The following is a 19,016-nucleotide window of genomic DNA, read 5'->3' as shown; positions in this document are numbered from 1 at the left end:
AGAATTAACATCTCTGCAAGGATTGTTTTCATGTCAAGCTTATAGCAGAGGACTAAGAGCACCTCAACTCCCTGCAAAGATCGCCTGGGTTTTCTAGTGCTTGCCAAGTTAAGGCTTGTATTTATTTTGCAGCTCTTCAGAGTGAGAAGGGGAGGTAACATCCCTGAGAACACCAGACCTTTAGAGGAGGTGATGTTCCTGAACGGGTACTTGTGCGGAAAGATCAAGGTCTCGCACTGCCATGTGCTCTGCGAGGAGAGCCTAATCTGTCGAGTGGCTTGTGCTCATTTGAACTGTGACAGGGTAACAAAGCAGCACTAAGCTATGCTCAACACGCTCTGTTATACAGAGATTTATGTTACTGCCCGTGAGGAGGGTGGTATTACTCTGCTACCTCAGATCACCTTCCCCTCGGCGCAAGTCACAGCAGAAACCTAAACTTACTGAGCAGTGTGCCTCCATTTTTTGCCTGCAGAACATCAAAACAAAAATCCACAAGCTTACAACGCACAAGATCAGAATTGGCTCTTAGTTAAAGGCAGCACACACACCATCTAGGGCTGAAGAGCACACTGTGGTCTTTCTCCTGTTGAGGTACTGAAGAGCTCTGGAGATGAGAGTATAAAGCTCCTCACTGTGTCCACTTGGGCCCTCCAGAACAATGGAGCTAATTAAGCTCTGCGGAGAAATCTCAACACTGCACTTCCTTGCTGCGCTTGATTCTAATCAGACCTCGACATTCGTGTTTTTGTGTTAACTTCCTTTGCTGTTCTTTAATGATAACTGAAGGGGGATACTGTCCAAGGCTCCAAGCAGCTTTAACAGGTCTGGAATTGTGGCATCTCCTTTTGGCTCTGACAGCTCACAGAGGTGCTGTGGCACAAGATCTCCTTCAGAGTCTCTTACAGCTCATGTTATCTCTGGAGGGGTTTTTTGGAGCACCCTATTCATGCATTGTGTGAATTAAATAAAAGTTTGTATAAAGTCTTTACAAAAGATGACCAATCTACTTGGCAACAGTGAGACAGACAAAAGTTTCTGCCTAGGACCACTAAAAATACTGTAGTCTTCTATTTCTCATCAAAGACACAGAGAAACAGACTTACTGCTACACTGTTGCTGAAAAAGCCTGACCATTTCTTTCTTTTTCTTTTTAAAATCTGCTTCAAAACATATGGATTCCAGCAGAATACCAAACATTTACTCTGGATATATCTGCTAACAGGAGAGAGAGACCAAAAAAACTTCCCTCTATCTGTTTCCCCATCCTTATTACAAAATGTACTAGCGAAAATATAAGAAACATTTTTTAATTGCAAAGAAAACCAGAACAGCTATCACATCTCACCCGTCTCCTATAACTAGAGTCATCAATTACTAGAAGCAGAAATTAGTCCTTCGTGTTCGTTATCCCTGCTCAAGAATTAGGGCACTTGCATTTGCTGAAGCTTATCTTTCACTACCATGCTGACAGCAGTTAAATCATCCCCCACGTATAAGGAATGGATTGGAAAGCTGTAATGCAGCCTGCTTCTTTATATGTAAGAGCATGGCTTACCAATTGCTACACTGAAATAAAAGCTCCTTAGGAGATGGACCAAAGAGACATTTCTATTGTGCAGGATAATAAGAGAGGGGCTTTTCACATGCGTGAGGTGTCAATCATTTCCAGCGTGGCAAGTTCCTTGGCTGGCTGTTTTTAGCTTTGAGATCTTGTAAGTTCAGTTTTTCAGAGCTACCCACTGCTTAACACCAAATTTCCACTTGGCCATCTCTGCAAACCACCAGAAACCAAACCATGTGGTAGTAAGGCAGTTCCTCTCCTCTTCTGGAAAAAGCAAGCTCATCATCATGTTTGGCTGTGCTCTGCCATCTTAAGCAAATGCCAGACTGCACGTGCTGGACCGCAGAGATCCTATTTGTACTTGGAGGCCGGGCATTGTTATTGCACTGCACCCTACAAAGCACACACGAGGTCCTGGAAGCAGGCCAATGCCATAAACAACAGGGGAGCAGCTCACAGGTGGAATGCAGCGAGGGGATGGATTCAGCCAGATCTTGAGGACACGCTGCCTATGGGGTATTTGCAAAGTCACCGGCAGTCTGTCCGCATGCCTGCCCACGAAACACTGACCCATGCTAAAGAGAGCAGGGAAATCATTAAAGCGTACGCATCTCAACCCCTGTGCCTGTATCAGGATCCAACACTCATCTTCCAGCCAGTACATCACAATCTTACACAAGCACACACTCTTCCTCTGCCAGTGAAGGTGGCCCGTTAAAACACCAGAACTCACAGGTTACCCTCCAGAGTGGGCATTTTCTATCTTTCTCAAAAAACTCACTCAGTAACATATACACACACATAAAGTGTTGTTTAAAAAAGACTTAATTTGAACATCAGAATAGTACCATACTCTGATAACAGAAACAGCTCTCTGTCTCTCCACAATGCATTAAGAAGAGAAGCTTGGGAAAATTATCCAGCACTGAAAATAAGACTGAGAATGAATGCGCCTTCTTAATTAAAAGAAGAAATACCTTCTTTGATAGGACCCTTTATAACCAGGCTTCAAAGCACAGCTTCTGCGATCCAGATCTTCCCATTTGAGATTCAAAGACTTCTGCATGTGGTTGTTGCATGTGGTGCTTCTCATGTGCCAAAAAAAAAAAAACCCAATCCCCAAACTTTGAGACCTGTTCCTGAGATGCTGCATTAACAGCCTACAAGTACCCGTGTAGGATGTAAATAAAAAGCCAGTATGAAGAACTTTGCTACAGACGGCAAAAGAAGGTAGAGACCTGTGACATTCTGGTTTCATATGAAACACTGCAGTTATTCAGCATTACCACACTTGCATGGGCAGCCTGAGGAGCACCAGCCATCAACACTGCAGCTTCGCTCACCAAACTGGGGAAGCCGTGGCTGAAACACAGACATTATCCTTTCAGCCTTTTCAGGCTTGCCACAGAGCCTTTTATAGCTACCCACTGGAAACTGGCAGGCAGGTCACTTCTGGCCTCCCTTCTAGCATTTATATCCTATTAACATTTTCAGGTTGCATGGAAATCATGTCTTTGGCAGGGAGGAAATGTGATTTTAAAGTGACAGGTACATACCATCCTCAGTCACAGAAATGGAAAAGGAGCCCTTGGCACAGTCTCCTACTGCCAAATGAAACCCTTTTGGAGCAAGTGGAGGCACTGCCCTCTCCCCTAAGTCTGATCCATGTTCTCCCAGAATACAACACAGTAAGTCAAGCAAAGTCTTTTCTCGACCTCAAAGTCCCTTGCTGAAGTTTACAAACCACCACCACAACCAAAACCCACAGCAGCAGCCTGACTCCTCTGTCTGCAATCTGGGGCGATGCAGTGGTGGAGGTGGAACAAGAGGCTTGCAACACTGGTGGAAGAGTCTAGACCCAAAAGTGCTCCTCAGAGCTGGCACTACTTGTAGATAAACTCCCCAGGGAGTTTACGTACTCCCTACCATGATAGTACAGATGGAAAGCCTTCGGAAAGCCATTAGCATTTGCAGTCTACTGATTTGAGACAGCACTTTGGAAATCCCCAGCACTTCCAGAGCTACAGAAAACTCCTTATACGCACACACCCCCTCCTTCCATAGAGTTTATGCTCCTGCTGGAGATCCGAGAATATTCAACTTTTATTAACTGTGACCAAGAGAAAGCCATCGTGTCTGCGTCTCTAGCGAAAAACTTGGGAGATGAGCATACCCTAAATGTCAGATTTTCTTACGTACTCATCATCGCCATTCCAGTTACAGAAATTTTGAACTCCAAATTACTATGATCTAACTCCTTCCTCCAAATTCCTCAGAAGCCCCAAGAAAGCAAGCCCCTAAACCTCCAAATCATCACTGATGCTAGAAGGCTTGCTATTTCCAAAAAGAGTTGCTCTTTCCAAAACTGGTCATAAGGAAATCTCTGTCAAAAACTCAGCATCGTCTCCAGCTCTCCTCCTCCAGAGCAATTCCTGTTCCTGATACCTGATGTTTCTCCCAGCTATCATACCAGGTTGCAACAACCCTCCCCAGACAGCAAGAGCAGCACTGATATGGAGGCACATTCAGAAGAATGAGAAAATCAGCTTTTTGCTCCAGACATCGAGCACTCTGCAGAAACCTTTGCTCTCTCCAACTGCAGCTGACCCCAGAGGAAGCTCAGGCCACTCTTGAGCAGTCTGGCAGCTCTAGGAGAGTTTTCTGAGATGCCCTAGGCTCATGGTTCCCTCTTGAAAATCCTGGCCAAGAGTCCCACTGGTCAGAAAAGGAAGCCGGTTTTAACCTCTTTTTCTGAATGGTGCTGCACAAGAGAACCTTCCCTCTCCACCCCTGTCTGCTGTGCCCATTCAACTGGATTTGTTGACAAGGAGCCAAGGAGCACAACAGAAAGAAACTGGACTTTATGTGAGAGGCTATGACTCATTTACAAAGTTTTGCCAGATATTGTGGGAGTCAGGAAGGGCAACATCAGTTTTGCAGGTGAAGGGTACACGCAGCACCCCAGCACAGCTACACTAACTCAGAGAAGAGATGGACAAAAAATGGCATTGTCACTCCACAAGAAGTCTGGCTATTACAAAAACAGTTTTGCTGTCATGCAAAAGGGCTACAAATAAGAGCTCTGGAGGGTTTTTCTTCCCTTAATAAAGTGAGGGTGGAGAAAAATTACTTTTGACGAAGATGATGGCACTTCAGAGTGTAACAACATTTCTAACCCAAAAAAGCAACCAAAACTTGTCTCCTTTCCTCCACTCAGCTGGATTTCTAATGACTTGGCTGCTATGAGGTGGAAAAACAGATCAGAAATTTCATCCTGTGATGAAACAGCAGTAAGCACTCCTGTGGCACAACATTTCCCTTACCAAAACCACTGCGCTGGACTTTTTCCCCTAAAAGGTCTTTTAAAAAGTCTGGATTAAAAATATAGTATAGACAGTTAAGTAAGAGCCAGAACAAGGCACAGGGGGAGAAAGAGACGAGAGCATGCACATAACACGTGCCCACATATTTTTTTCCCCCATTCAGATACTGGCAGACTGACTTCTTTTTCCCTTGCTCCTCTCCCACGCATTGAGCATGTTTGGTGTAAAGGCAGTAACACGCGGGAGGCTCCTGAAGGACCTTCACAAGCTGTCTTGTGTTTAGCAGCACGGCCACAACTTTCTGCTAAACCTACAACTTCTCTCTCTGACCCCACACTGTGTGATGCTTCAGGGATACCACCGTGCTTGGCTACCAGGATCACGTTAGAAATCTTACACTTTGCTGTTTTGGGCATGTATCTGTCATTACTTAGATACCATAGCACAAAAATAGCAAACAATAAAGGAACTGTGTGCAAAAGCAGGGGAAAATGGATGTGTATTATCATCCAGCTGGCGCAGAACAGACATGGCACCACCACAAGCAAGGCCTGCGGGAGCAGCACACAAGGCAGGACCTGGCAAGCAGGTCCTTGCTTTGGGATCCTGAGGCAGAGGCAGTTTTGAACGTGATGTGAGAGGCAATCATCCACAGCAGCAGCAGGCCACTGGACCTGATGCTACAGCTGAGTTTGAGATGCCTATGAAAGAATTAACTTCACACCATCTTAGACTAGAAATACCTGTTTCGGAAGGAGGTACCCAGTGGGCAAAATTAACATCTTCCTTACGACTGTGTCATAGCACCAGATAACAAATTTCATTTCACTTTGCATTTATCCTCATCTGTCTACTTGCACATTCATACTTTCCACTTCAGCAACAAGATTCGCTATTATAGTCTGTGACAGCAACGAGAAAAGGTTATTCACTGCAAAGAAAAAAAAAAAAATGGTCCTGCCAACCACTACCCTCCTTTAGCAAAACTAGCCTGTTTCAGTGTGCTCAGGATCTTGCCTGCCATGGGTCTGAGGTTGCTTGCTGTAGTGCCACCAAGCTCAGTAGCAGGTTTCTGCAAGGTCCCACAGACCTGCTGCGGTGCAGGCCTACACGAGAAGGAGGTTTACAGAGCAGACAGGAACCTGCCAGATGGAAAGAACTTACAACAAGAAGATTTTGCTTGCATGAGCTTAGGTCCTTCTTAGCGCAGTCAGTAAATAGAGCACTCCATCCTGGTAACTTTAACCAGCACCTCATTAAGACAAAAATTTAAAACCAAACAAGAAGGTTCTGATCCGTGCTTACTTCTCCTGGGCAAGTCACTGAGCCTGGCAATTCTGGCAAAATTGTTACTAAAACACAGTAAATGGGGAAACCTGCATAAGCAAAGGTGACTACATCAACATCTGATAGGCCTGGAGTGACATCTCAGAGGAAGCTTCCCTTTCCTGCTTCTGGTAGAGGACAGGAAGATGCCTCGTGAGCAAAAGCCAAACGCCACAAGCAGTCAGTCCTTCAGCACGCAGCCCCGGCTAAGGACCTGGACACCAGTGTCTAACCACCCCAAAGTCTCAGCACTGGGAGTTCACCCTTGGATGCTGACAGTGACATCAGCTGCAACTCAGCAGCTGCCCTGCCTTCCCCTTGGCTGATGGAGTAATGACCCAGTCCGGCAAACACGTGGCTCTCAACACCTCTGGTCAGATGAGTCAGACGTGTGATCTGTTCAATGCTCAAGGCCAGTATCTCCTCTGAACCTCTTTGTGTCTTTGCCTTCTCATTTTACATTTCTTTCTCCAACTCTCCCCAGTTCCAATCAAGTGTAAGTTAAATAAATATGGAACTACAAAACTGCACTCCCTACCATTTCTCCTTCGTTCTCATGTAACTGTTCAGCCTGGATATGATACAGAAAAGGCAAAGCTGCAAGCAGCTATTGCTTCCTCTGTGGGGCATTCAGTTATCTCTCCTGTTGTCACCAAAATCATCCCTTTCATTCCATCTATAGCTCACTGCTTGGAAAATGACTGCTAATAATCAAGGAAAGAGGATCTCTTCCGTCCCACACAGAAGAAGTCTGTAACCATCACTCTTGTCATTTTGCTTATAAGCTATATTCCTCTCCTCCACTTGTCTTGCAGTTTCTTTGTAGGCTGTAAACTCTTTGATATGGGGACTAAAGCTATGTGGGAATTCACAAAGTCTTAATCAGCTCTGAGGTGCTCCACCCATGCAAATAAATGAATACTGAGCTTGGGGGATGAGAGAGGGGAAGGAAGATCCAAATGATTTAACATTTTGTTTTCCCAGTTGACAACTGTACATATTGCTACATCCCTGCAAAGGAAACTATGTAAAATATATTTGGCAACTTGAGTTACAGAGAATTTCCCAGATCTATAGTGTAGAAGGGTGTCTACAATACAAGCAAGTATTGATGTATGTATTTAAAAACAGGATTAATTATTCTGAAGAGGCATCTTCACGACGGCACGTGGATACCTAACTACATAACATACAACACCACCACAGATCCTCCAACACAACTATTTGCATCCATGACTCTGAAGCTACAGGCTCTATAGCCTGGCTATGTATTTTTCCTTTGAGAAAAATATATCCCATTTGTAAAAAAAAAAAAAAAGGCAAAAAAAAAAGCAATACTGCTGGATATCTGTAATAACTCCCGTTGATAATATGTGAAGAGAACTAGGAAACCTTTCCCAATTCCAACTTCCTCCCACAACTCCAGCATCCTAGTAGCTGTAGTATGCACGTGTGTATGTCATGCTGTGCTTGCAGATCACAGACAATCCGCAATTTCTGCCCAAGCAAGTGTCTTTGGTCAGTCAAAAAGTCTTTCCAAGGAAACAAAACAGCCCACTATCCTGTAATCCTTTCCAAACTTGATCAGCACTCACCTGTGCATGTTTCCATTGGTGGTGAAGGACTGTCCACATACTGAACATTTATAAGGCCTTTCACCTGAGTGCACCAGCATGTGGCGATCAAGGGAGCTCGCTGAGCTCAGAGACTTTCCACAGATGCTGCAGGAATGGTCTGTCCCTCCAGTGTCAGTGTTATGCTAGAGAAAGCAATGATTTTTTTCATTGAATGCCCTTTCCGAAGTGCCAGTAAAATATCAGCAAGAACTATAAACATCTTAAAAGCAGCTTAAGGAGCTACTTGGCACAACACATTATATTAAGGTGTGCCCTGCATATACCTCTCCTCCCCAGCCCTCCCCCTCAACTCCACCCCCACCTTTCATTTTTAACTCCTTAATGCACCAGCACAAGTAGCTGTTTCATGCAGCCTGCAATGCCTGCCACATGCAGGGTGTGCAGCAGAGAAGGACAGAACAGGACTTAGCAACAACCCATCAGACAAACGGTACCCTGGGACAGTTTAAGCTGTGCAGTGGTTTGGGTTTGGGTGAGTGGTAATGGGGAAAACAAAAAAAAGAGGATGTAATTACGAACTTCGTGACAGAAGACAGACACTTAAAAACAAATACTCTCTAAAGATACTAATTTCAACCTGACTCTGTAAAGAAAATAGAAGTAACCTGCTTCTGAGTGCACATGCAGACTTCTGTGGCCTTAAGAATGCATTACAGGGCCAAAATACAGCCATTAGCTACAGTGCTACATGTACCACTCTTGTTTACTTGCATTCAGAGACTTGAAGATTTCTCCACATACAAAAAAAAACCAAAAATGCCAGGAGAGTGAGGAAAAAAAAAATCAAATAATAGTTACAGTACAAGGATGGAAAACTGAAGTAGTAAGTATTTAGTGGACACACAGTGGTAAACCACAACCTTAGCATCCAAAGCAGAACCTTCTGACACAGAAAAGGCCAACTCCTTATAAAGCATGCATGTACTTCAAGAGAGACAAGAAGAGGCCTGTAGCTGACAAAAAGGGCATCATCCACTAAAAAAGTGTATTTTTAATTCTGCCTCCCAAAACTGCTATACCCTGTGAATGATTGAAAGGCTCTTCTACATTGAGACGATTTAAAAATTGTAACTTCCTGCTTCTTCATTTGCATGACCAGTAAAGAGACCTGCACTCAGGATAACAAAACAGGACTTAGGACTCATGATGGAAATGGTTTTCCGGATCCTTGGGATACCTTAAGCTATGCAGAACAGGACATACATCCTTGTTTGAGCCACTGTGTGGGGGGGAAGTGTTGGGGAAAGAAGGGAGGAAAAACTACCCGTCTCAGAGTTGGGTTTGTGTTTTGTTGTTCTGGGGTTTTTTGTTGTTGTTAAAGAAAATACAAAGGCTAAAATAAAAGCAAAACGATTGAATGAAATTATAGTGGAAGCATTTCTGGTTTGCACATGGAGTTGTTTTTCACCACTGTAAAATGCACACTGGCAAACCAGACACTCTTAATACGAGTAAGAAATCAACAGCTGGTACTCTGCATACCTGACGAATGTGCATAGTTAGCTGGTGCTGTGTAGTGCAAATCTTTTCACACAGAGGACAGGTATAGGAAGACTTCTCTTCTTTTGTTTCCTGTGAACAAAACAAAACAAAACAAAAATCAGGAGGAGTATCAATATAAAAGCAAGCAGTTACTGCTGAGGATGGAAAACATAATCCATAAAAGGCCACTGCTAACAGAACAGCTTGCACATGGACATTTATCGTCCTGATATATCCCCCTCAGGGAAGTTTCAGAAACTTCTGAATTTATAAATAGAGGCCATTTCAACTACCACAGAAGTACAGCAGCTGTTTTAACAGCACACAGATACTCAGCAGTAGCAGTTGAGGGCAGGAAGTGCAGGCAATTACTGCGACCAGCTCAAACTGCTGGGAGGAATTCAGATGAGCAGAAAGTAATGCCTGGGACACCTCCAGAATATGTAGGCAAACGCCACTAATCTACCCAAAAGATCTTTAATGAGCACAAGTCGCCAGAACTTCAGGTTTTCCACCCTATCTCAATGGCAAGGCACTTGCTCAGTGCCCTTTTCTAAGGGCTGTATGCTCTGCTCTGTGGCTGACTCAGAAGGAAGAGCAGCATTTACTGAATCACCAGCACCATTTCCCTTAGCATCCTGTGTTTCTCCTGGAAGCATCCCATCCAGGGACCCCAGCCAGGCCCAGCCCTTCTGAAGCTTGCAAGATCTGGTGAGATCATAGTCAGAAAGAGGTGACAGTGCAGGAGTGTACGTGACTCGAAAAGAAGACATTATGAACCAGGTTATTCTCCACCCAGGTGAGAACCAGGAGTAACCATGGGCAAAAACCACGAGCACAAACAATGGAGCCGACTGGAGAGCTCCGCCTGATTTAAGTATGCCCTTTAGACACTGAGCAAAGCCACCACTCTTTCAGCCAAGGATGAAATGGCACTCTGGCAGGAACCAGAGGTGTTTGCCTCAACTGCCTGCAAGGGTGGCTACTGCATGACATCAAGGTGCTCTCGTCACCTCACGACAAAGCCCAGGTGCGGCTTCTGCACCAAGGCCTGTATGTTAAAAGGAAGGTGGTCTGGCACTGAAAATTAAACCTCCATTTTCTGTAGAATTATGCAAGTCTTCAGAAGCCAGATAGACCTGTTACCTACACTTCTGGTGTAAGAGTACAAAAACCATCTCTGCATGACTGAAGGGAGAGTATAATATTTATGTCAAAAGGACATGTTCTACTGAACCTCTTTGCTGGCTGTTTTAAGTATCATTAGTACCACCACGAAGATAAGCCAAAAAGAAAACCTGTCCTCAGCAGCTGTTTAGCTGGGAGGCAGTTGATGGGCCTGAGTGTCTCTGCATGTCTTCTCTCCACACAACTCTTCTCATATCGCCATCCCAAAAGTCATCAACTCAGAGGCAACCATTTCCAGGTTGTCAGACACAAGCATTTGTGGAGAACATTGAGAATGACTAACCCAAGTCTCTGTGACAAATCCTCTGGCATGTCAGGAGGGAAGATGCTGACACTGTTAGAAAAAGGTTTTTTCAAGTCTCAATAAAGCAATATCCTCTCCTGCATGTTTTGAGGAGCCGTTCTAGAGTGATCCCTATTAAAACCTAACACCATTTTTTCAAAAACAGGGCCGTGATAATTTTCTGTTAACTTCAGTGACCTGTGAACATGGATGAAGAGCTATTTTCCCATTTTGCCTGAAGTAAACAAAACTTGTGACTTCACTTCTAAAAGGATCAGGACTGCAACAATTAGGTTCACCCAGTCCTCCCAACTGTATCTCTAATACATCTTTTCCTATCTGCATTTCAGGACTCTCCATCATAAAGATAAAGCAAGCAAGAAAGGCTGTAACTGAAGTCTGAACACTCCAAGAAAATCATCCCAGTGCGACACCCCCCCCCATTTTTATATCCAAACATGTAATTCGCACACACTCATTCCATCCTACTTATACAACTTTAATTTTACTATATGCAACCTGTCTGCGGAATAATGTTCAGCTCCAATTAAACTGCAATCCTGTTAAAATTGGCGCAGGACAGAGAACAAACACACTGTGCTGTGAGGAAAATCCCTGCAGCTGTGCGGACAGTTTAGATGGTGTTTAATCCCCAAGGTATTGTTGTGAAATTATCAATTTACTACTTCTTGTTTTGCCCCCCACCACCTCAAACGAGTGCTGCAGTTGTGCATGATGCACTTGGTTGTTTCAAAGCCTGCTTTCCAGACTGCCTGCTCTTTGAATCAGCACATTAACAGAAGATAGAGTAATTACTGGTTCACCTTGAAGCAAAGATCAGAAACACACTACAGCTCAGCCAGAGCTGATTAGTATTGAATCTGGGGTTTATTATTAACTAAAACCCAAACTTTCTCCAGTGGTCACACAGGGTACATGCCGCATACCATAACACAGCTCAAGCAAATCCAGGGTAGCTACAACAGGAATGCTGTTGACTGACCCAATCCAGACCAAAAAACATCAGTATCCGTACTGTAAAAGCACCCCCGCTCATAAATGTAAAACACAGCACTCAGCTACCCTGCCAGAGCCAGGTTGGTGAAAACACACTTCCTGAACTGAAAGATAAAATTAGCAGCTCATTTGTTAGCTACTCTCCCTTTAGTAAGTCAACCTGGCATGACTACTCTGCATTCAACTGATGGCAAGCACTTCTGCAGTTGTGCATTAAGTCTATTTGTTTTTCTCCACCTCAAAGAAACACTTTTGTCACATTTTTTGTTTTCTTCAAGAGCAAAGCAAATGAGAGGTTAAAATGGATGCAGGTTGATGTAAGAACATGTTTATTAGACTATGGGTAGACTAGAGCCAAGATAAAGTCAGCATTATAAAGAGAACCGTAGACTTTGGGACAAAGGTTCAGGGCAAAATGTTTCGCTGCCAACTCATGGGAAACAGCAGTCCGACCCAGAAAACTAGCTAACTATTATTATCCCTGAAATTATAATAAGGGGCACATTCTGACTAGAATCTGAGATCTGTGCACTGCTACACACTGAAACAATTCAGTGCTTTCATTCTGCTGTGCCCAAAGTGGAAATTTTCTGTATTAGAGGTTGCTAATCAGATTGATACCCACTTACTATTTCACATCTCACTTCTATTTTCTCAGTAATGTCGCCATGTGCCCCTCTGGCAATAACAATCTTTCAGCCAAAAAACAAATAGGCTGTTTACTATGTTTTCAATGTATTTGTTTATTTTTATGCGGTACGAATCCCTCTTAATCCTGTCACATTTACTCTCGAGCTTCCTTTGATTCGATGCCCATCGAAATATCAGGTGGAATAAAGGTCAGTAACGCTAATAAACTTCCCTGAAGCCAAGCCACATGGTGTACCGGCGGACAGCTGTGTAACAGCACTGCCACTCAGCCTCGTCTGAACTCCAGCGCCTCCTCACATGATGAAATCAAGGAACCAGGGCAGCCCCTACGTGGGAATGCTGCAAATAAACCTTAAAGCCAGGTGCCAGACAATACAATCCCACAAACACAGTTGCCCATATACTGCTCGGGCTCTTCACTTAAGAATGTTCATTTACAGTTAATGGCTTTTAACTCCTTTCAAGCAAAAAAAGTCCACAAGTCGTAAGTCTGTCAACTGGGCAGCTACTGGGCAAGCTATTAATAAACTACTATAGGAACATCACATGAGTCATTCCTCTCAACATTTCTGGTCCCTGTTACATCTCGATTCATTTACGGGGAGTCAGTGCTTCACCGCAAGCTCCAAAGTCAAACAGACACAGATATTTGGGGTATTTCTTGATGTTCTGCAGCACCTTCATTGGTAGGGCTTAGTCCAGGAGGAGAAAAACATGGATATAAATAATCACAGCTTTAACTGATACGACTCGCTCCTTTTACTTGTTTAGATCAATATTGCTACCAACTGGTGCAATCAACTGGTTAATGGAAATAAAACTGATACACTGATACACTTATTTGCTCTGCAAGATTTGTACAAAGCATTCTACAACAGCTCTTCATAGTTTTATTAACAACAACATAAGGGCACCTTACACCACACACGTGTGAACTGAGTGTCCTGATGAATGTGTTGCTTTAGCACCACCTTTAACTTTAAATCACTTGGATCTTCCCCACAGACAGCCACACACCTCATGAGGGAACCCACAGGATGGCCGAGCCAAGACCCCTGCCACATCACTCTGCTCCTTTCCAAGCTGTTTCTTGTCTCCTAGTTTCATGATATGAACTGGTCCCCCAATATGATGCAGTCACCCCAAGGTGAATGCAAGAGCCTTGAGAAAGGATGCAGCGGGGAAGAAGTGGCAATTCTTAGGTGGCTTTGTCACTGCTAAAAAGCAGACCACTTCGATTCCCAGTTTTCTGAAGTTGTGTTCTAGAGAGCGACCAGAAAACACACACAGAGGAGCAATGGCAGAGGCAAGAAATACTGAGGGAAAAAAGGCAAAACAATCAAAGAAACAGATTTATGTCTTACCACTTTCCATGCAGCTGCTTGTTTCCCCTTTGCCCTCCCCGCATTTCAATTCACATACCTGGTTCCTCCTGCCAATCCGATTGGGTGCAGGAGACTTTGTGGGGGATTTGACATTTTGAGAGTTCCCGCCATTTTCAGCAATCTTCCCCACATTCATCACTGCTGACATCATGGCGTCAATGGAGGACAAGTCTGCTCCGTCCAAACTATTTGGTGAACTTGGTGATACCTTGTAGCTGTTTATGCTTTCCAGCTGCTTCTCTGAAATTAAAAACAATAACACACATAGGAGTTGCTAGGCCATCTAAAAAAAGAAACAAAAAACACCACAGTATTTTCAGATGCCTAAAACTCACATCGCACTCTGCTGCGTCATCATGGAGCACAGGCAACAGCCCATAATAATTGGAGCTCTTGTAACAGGGAAAGTTTCTCATATTGGAACATACAGAACAAAGTATACATTTCTTATAGTAGGACATTCACGTTATCTTCATTTTCAACCTTAATTCAATATGGGGCTTATAGAGTGATTTACCTTAAACTATCTTGCTGTAAAATGGCATTATTCATGGTACCTTGTGATCACCACAAACTACTAGAGCAGTACTGATGAATACATGCTCTGGCAAGCACAATCATCCAAGCAAGTGTGTATTTTGAGCAGAACTGCACAATTAAAGCATTAATAACACAGTGTAGGGTTCTCTTTCTAGCATAGCTTAAGCCAGCTCTGTACATGGATTAAAGTAAATTAGCAAAAAATCCAACCAAAATAAAACCCCAAGTCCATCCCAATGCCTCTTTACTGCCACAGCTGGTATCTAGGTAGAATTTCTTTTTCTTTTAGGTCTACCAAGACATATTAATCCATGAAACATATGTGTTACATTCATGACTAACGCCACAGCTAAAGCTGTTCAGATTCAGACTTCACCACATTCTGTATGTAGGAGGGTTGCTCCTGTCTCAGATACCAAATTCAAAACACACCTAAAATCTCATCTCTGTTTTCTCAACATACAGACACATCAACACACAGGTAAGGCCTTTCGCTTTCCTCTTTACAAGTTTAAAAAGGAAAACGCTTTTAAATTAAACGCTGCTTTCCCCAAAAAGAAGTCTCCCAAACAAACAGGAACACCCTGCAAGTCTATTACTCTGTCACCTCTGGTGGAGAGCACAGGATCTTAATGCGTGTTGTGAGAAAGTCACTGTAACACACGAGGATGCGAGGGTGAACAAGGAGGAACATGTTTGTCTGCGAACATTTGATCTCAGCATAATACTGTCTTTGGAAGATAAGTTTGAGCATTATAAACAGGTGGTCTTTTGAGACTAAGTAATGTGGTGCCAGGTTACTGGGAGCCAAGAAAATCTTAGTTCGGAAGGCTGCAGTGGTAGTCAAGTATTTATGTGCCCGTGCTTCTGCTCAACTTATTTGATACTTTTCAGACAGATAAGTTAGAGATGAGAAAAGAAACGTATGCACCAGTACTTTTGCTCAATGTATCTTACACTCTTCACACAGATAAGGGTTATGGACAGGTAAGAAATATTTCCACAAGCCTTAATCAATGCCCTAATTTGGAGAGTCACACAGAGCTAGTCAAACCAGTTACCTTCATTTTTATCCCCTGATTGACTGTGACTCTCTTCTTGGCTGCTGGTCTCCTCACTTAGTGTAGTATGTATTGTAGCGTCTGGCTCTTCAGCCTCTTCTTCAGCAGCACCCTCGAGCACTATGTGAGGGAGAGAGGAAAAAGAGAAAGAGTAAGTTTCTCTGGAAGCCATTTTAGCAAAGTAAGACTGCAGCCCTTTAGCTTGAGGGCTCCCCTGACTGGTCCATAGGGCTGATAACAGAAGCACCTAAACAGTGCCAGTGCATACAAGTGCCCACTCCCTTGAGCGGTCCAGCACAGGGCTGGGAGATGCTGCTCTGCCTCTGCCAGTGGTAAAACCTGGGCAAACCAAGAGAGGAAATCCTCCCCAGCTTGGTCACTGCTGTTCAGCCAGCAAAAAATGGAAGAGGGAGCGAGCAAGCCAGCATATCACTGATGGTCATGACACCTGATTAAGCAGTTGGAAGAGTATTCTGCAGCTAGTGAATTGAAGTATTTCTGTTTCATACACACACTCCTCCCCCCTTCTCTTCTCAGAGAATTAACATCTACTCCAATACATGAATTCACGGTGACCTTTTTCTTCCTTCTAGCAGTGGTGAAATGACTACTGAGGTTTCTGGGACCATTTGGCACATTCCTCACACCCACTGCCCAAGGTTTCCAGACGAGTTGAAGACATAAGCAACCATCATACGTGCTGACAGAATTTCTCCACACCCCTTTCTGAAACCACAAACTTATCATGCTATCGTTGGGGTTTCAGGAAGGATGCTTGTTCTGGCTGGGGAACGACAGGGCAGCTCAACATCATTTTTAGAGGTGATGGGGAATGATCAGCGCATGAGAAAGAGAGGAGTTCTCTGGCCACAGCACCCATGGCAATAGGCTCTGGGAAAGGTTATTTGTAATACAAAAAACTACTGATATAAAAATACACCTTTATAACCTTACAAACAAAATAGTTATTTCATAATGGAAACAAATACACTGTGGATATTTCATCGTCTTAGATTTCCAAACTGCATCCAGCAAACTCTACATAGGTTTTCATTTTTTTCAGAAAGCAGAGACCATGAGCCTCAAACCACGGTTACCTCAACAGGGTTTCTTCCTTTTAAAAAAAAACATTCTCAAGGATGACATGCAAATCAGTCACATAACACATCTTCAAATGCTGTTTAAACAGCATTTGCAAACAATAAATTACTGCATTACCCCAACTACTGACATTTTAGAGCACACAAGAAAAGGTAGACAAAGAGCCTGGCGTGTGTCAAGCAGTTCCTCATTTCACGCCACACTAGACAAAGCAGCAGACTCAGGCTCCCTACGTTTCACTGCCAACCCGCTTAGAAGCTGCACACAGGCAATAGGACACAGTGAGCCAGTGCAGTCCAGAGGCAAAACCTAGGAGCCAACTAAGCCCAGTGTCTAAGGCATCAACTAATCCACCACTATCAGCTTCTTAACAAACACTGTTTTCAATCTGTATCCTCAAGAACAGACAAAAAGGCTACTCTATGCTCTCCCGAACAACTCAAGGTAACTCTTCCCTAGTTATTTTTGTACTCTTCTGCTAAGAAAACACTAGTGGTCCCTACAACACAGGGACTTCTTGATCCAAGGTGAGGCCAAGCACTCATCCTCCTCTATTTTCTCCAGTAATTATGGGAGCTGTTTATTCATCTTTATTTTGTTTGTCCTTAACTGTTATAACCTTGCTGATACTTTGTTTTTCAAAAAGGTCCATCTCATTCAAGAGCATCACAGTCGTCTTTCTTTTTTTCTTCTCTCTCAATCTTTTTTTAACCACTTATGTGGTAACTGGCTTAATTTTGAATAGAGTAAGCACAAAAGAGTTATTCAGGACTGGTCTAAATATTCCAAGTTGCTTGCTGTATCTGCTTAAGAGCACCAAAAATAAGGACCAGTTTAAATTAGTGGGACAGATTTCTGTTAAAAATATGCAAATAGGTGCTTTAGTCCTTAAAAAACCAACCACCAAACAACAACCAACCAAAGTAAAACATTCATCCCTCTTTCAGTCAACACCTAGGACATTAATGTCACGACTGACTCATCTTGGAAAAAGTCAACTTATTGTGTAACGATGAAGACTCCTGTGTTGGCCAAGGTAACTTAAAGGTTGCTGAGGAGCTTCCTAGAGAACGAGAGTCAGAATTCCTAGTGCTGCTTTTAGCAACAGTGAAAACGTGCTGTGTTCATCACAAAGAAAGCAAAGAGGGCAGGCACACATGCACATGTTACCAAACCTGGTTTTGAAACACTTGCCAGCTTGCTCTTTGTTCTTCTTTCAGGAGGAAAACTATGTATTATGCTATTACAGCCTTTCATAATTTCTATGAACCAACAGCTATTTTGTTTCTGAACCTAAGTGTCTTCCTGCTACCACAAAGATGTACAGTCACAAAGTTTACTTATAAAATAATTTTCCGTACATTAAAAATTTCCTATTTTGGAAGCAGTCAAAAGATCGCAACTTAAATTCTGCAAAAATAGGTACTATTGTTGCATGCTTTTATTTTCCTATGTATTTTCCACTCTCTCGCTTGAAGCAAAAAATGCACTACTGAAACAAAGACAACTGTATGAGCAGCACACACCAATTTCAGAAGCATAACTTTCTATTTGCAATAGGATATAGAAACAATGAGAATACTGGGCCAAATCACTCCTTCCTGTGGGAAAACCCATGGCAGAGCGCCTTTAGGCAGGGCCATACTGAGCAGCTTCTCTTGCAGCTTTTTCTGTTTTTAAATAAATGCATCACTGAGGATGGGGAAGTGGGTTTTTTTCCCACAGCACCTATGAAACTCGGTGAATCAGCAGCGGCCAGCATGGATGCCCTCTGCCAGGCTTCCTGCAGGGCTGCAGGCCTCTGCGGCTCGCACCAAACGCCACTGTTTGGAGGCCGTGCTGATGGAGCCTCCTTCCTCCCTCTCCTCAAGAGGAAACAAAGACCTCCAAGAAAGAGGGACAAACAGGAAGCAGAGGCTGGCAAACACTGCAGCCTCAGGTTGCATTCAAGACTGGACCAAAGCCTCTAGGAAACAGAGAAGTGGTCACAAGCATTCAAGCAATCTTCTACCCTGAAGAAACCCCCCAGTGTCACAGGCAACTCTGTGAAAAGATGGAAAAGCAGAGAGCAAGGAAAAGAACAAGAGTGCTAACATATGAGAGAGGGAAAACACTTAAAAAACAATGCATAGCCACACCAAGAGACCTGGCTCTTCCACGGGAACATGCCCCCTCTACTTTGCGATGTTGCAAAACCATGAAATTGGGGCAGTTTTGATCCCATAGTCAAACCTGAGGGGCCTTCGGCTCCTGCTTCTGACAGAGGCCCTCCCCGATGCACCACAGAACCAGCTATGGGAGAGTCACTGAGAAAGCAGAGAGCTAAAAAAAAAAAAAAAAAAAAAAAAAGAAAAATCCTTGTTGCTTCCCATTCAGTCTGTACAGGAAGACACTTGCTAGACCTATTTCCTCCTTTGGGATAACGTGTGGCTCCACTCTGTGTTAAAGCTGAGCCCAT

At 43.5% G+C, this 19,016-nt stretch overlaps 1 protein-coding gene across 1 annotated transcript in view; it reads right to left on the bottom strand.

The window, feature by feature from the left end:
* Positions 1–15,569, bottom strand: part of RREB1 (ras responsive element binding protein 1) — a 64,446-nt gene extending 48,877 nt beyond the window's left edge. Inside the window, exons 1-4 of the mRNA XM_010180273.1 lie at positions 15,458–15,569; positions 13,894–14,096; positions 9,333–9,422; positions 7,809–7,972 (exon numbers count right to left, since the gene is read on the bottom strand). Of these exons, the coding sequence (XP_010178575.1) occupies positions 7,809–7,972; positions 9,333–9,422; positions 13,894–14,007 (368 nt within the window). The 5' untranslated portion in view covers positions 14,008–14,096; positions 15,458–15,569. The remainder of the gene's footprint in view (positions 1–7,808; positions 7,973–9,332; positions 9,423–13,893; positions 14,097–15,457) is intronic.
* Between the last annotated feature and the right edge of the window lie 3,447 nt (positions 15,570–19,016).

This window comes from Mesitornis unicolor, unplaced genomic scaffold (genome assembly GCF_000695765.1).
Source record: "Mesitornis unicolor isolate BGI_N332 unplaced genomic scaffold, ASM69576v1 scaffold46782, whole genome shotgun sequence".
NCBI classification, from domain to species: Eukaryota; Metazoa; Chordata; class Aves; order Mesitornithiformes; family Mesitornithidae; genus Mesitornis; species Mesitornis unicolor.
This window is presented reverse-complemented; position numbering and strand designations above follow the sequence as displayed.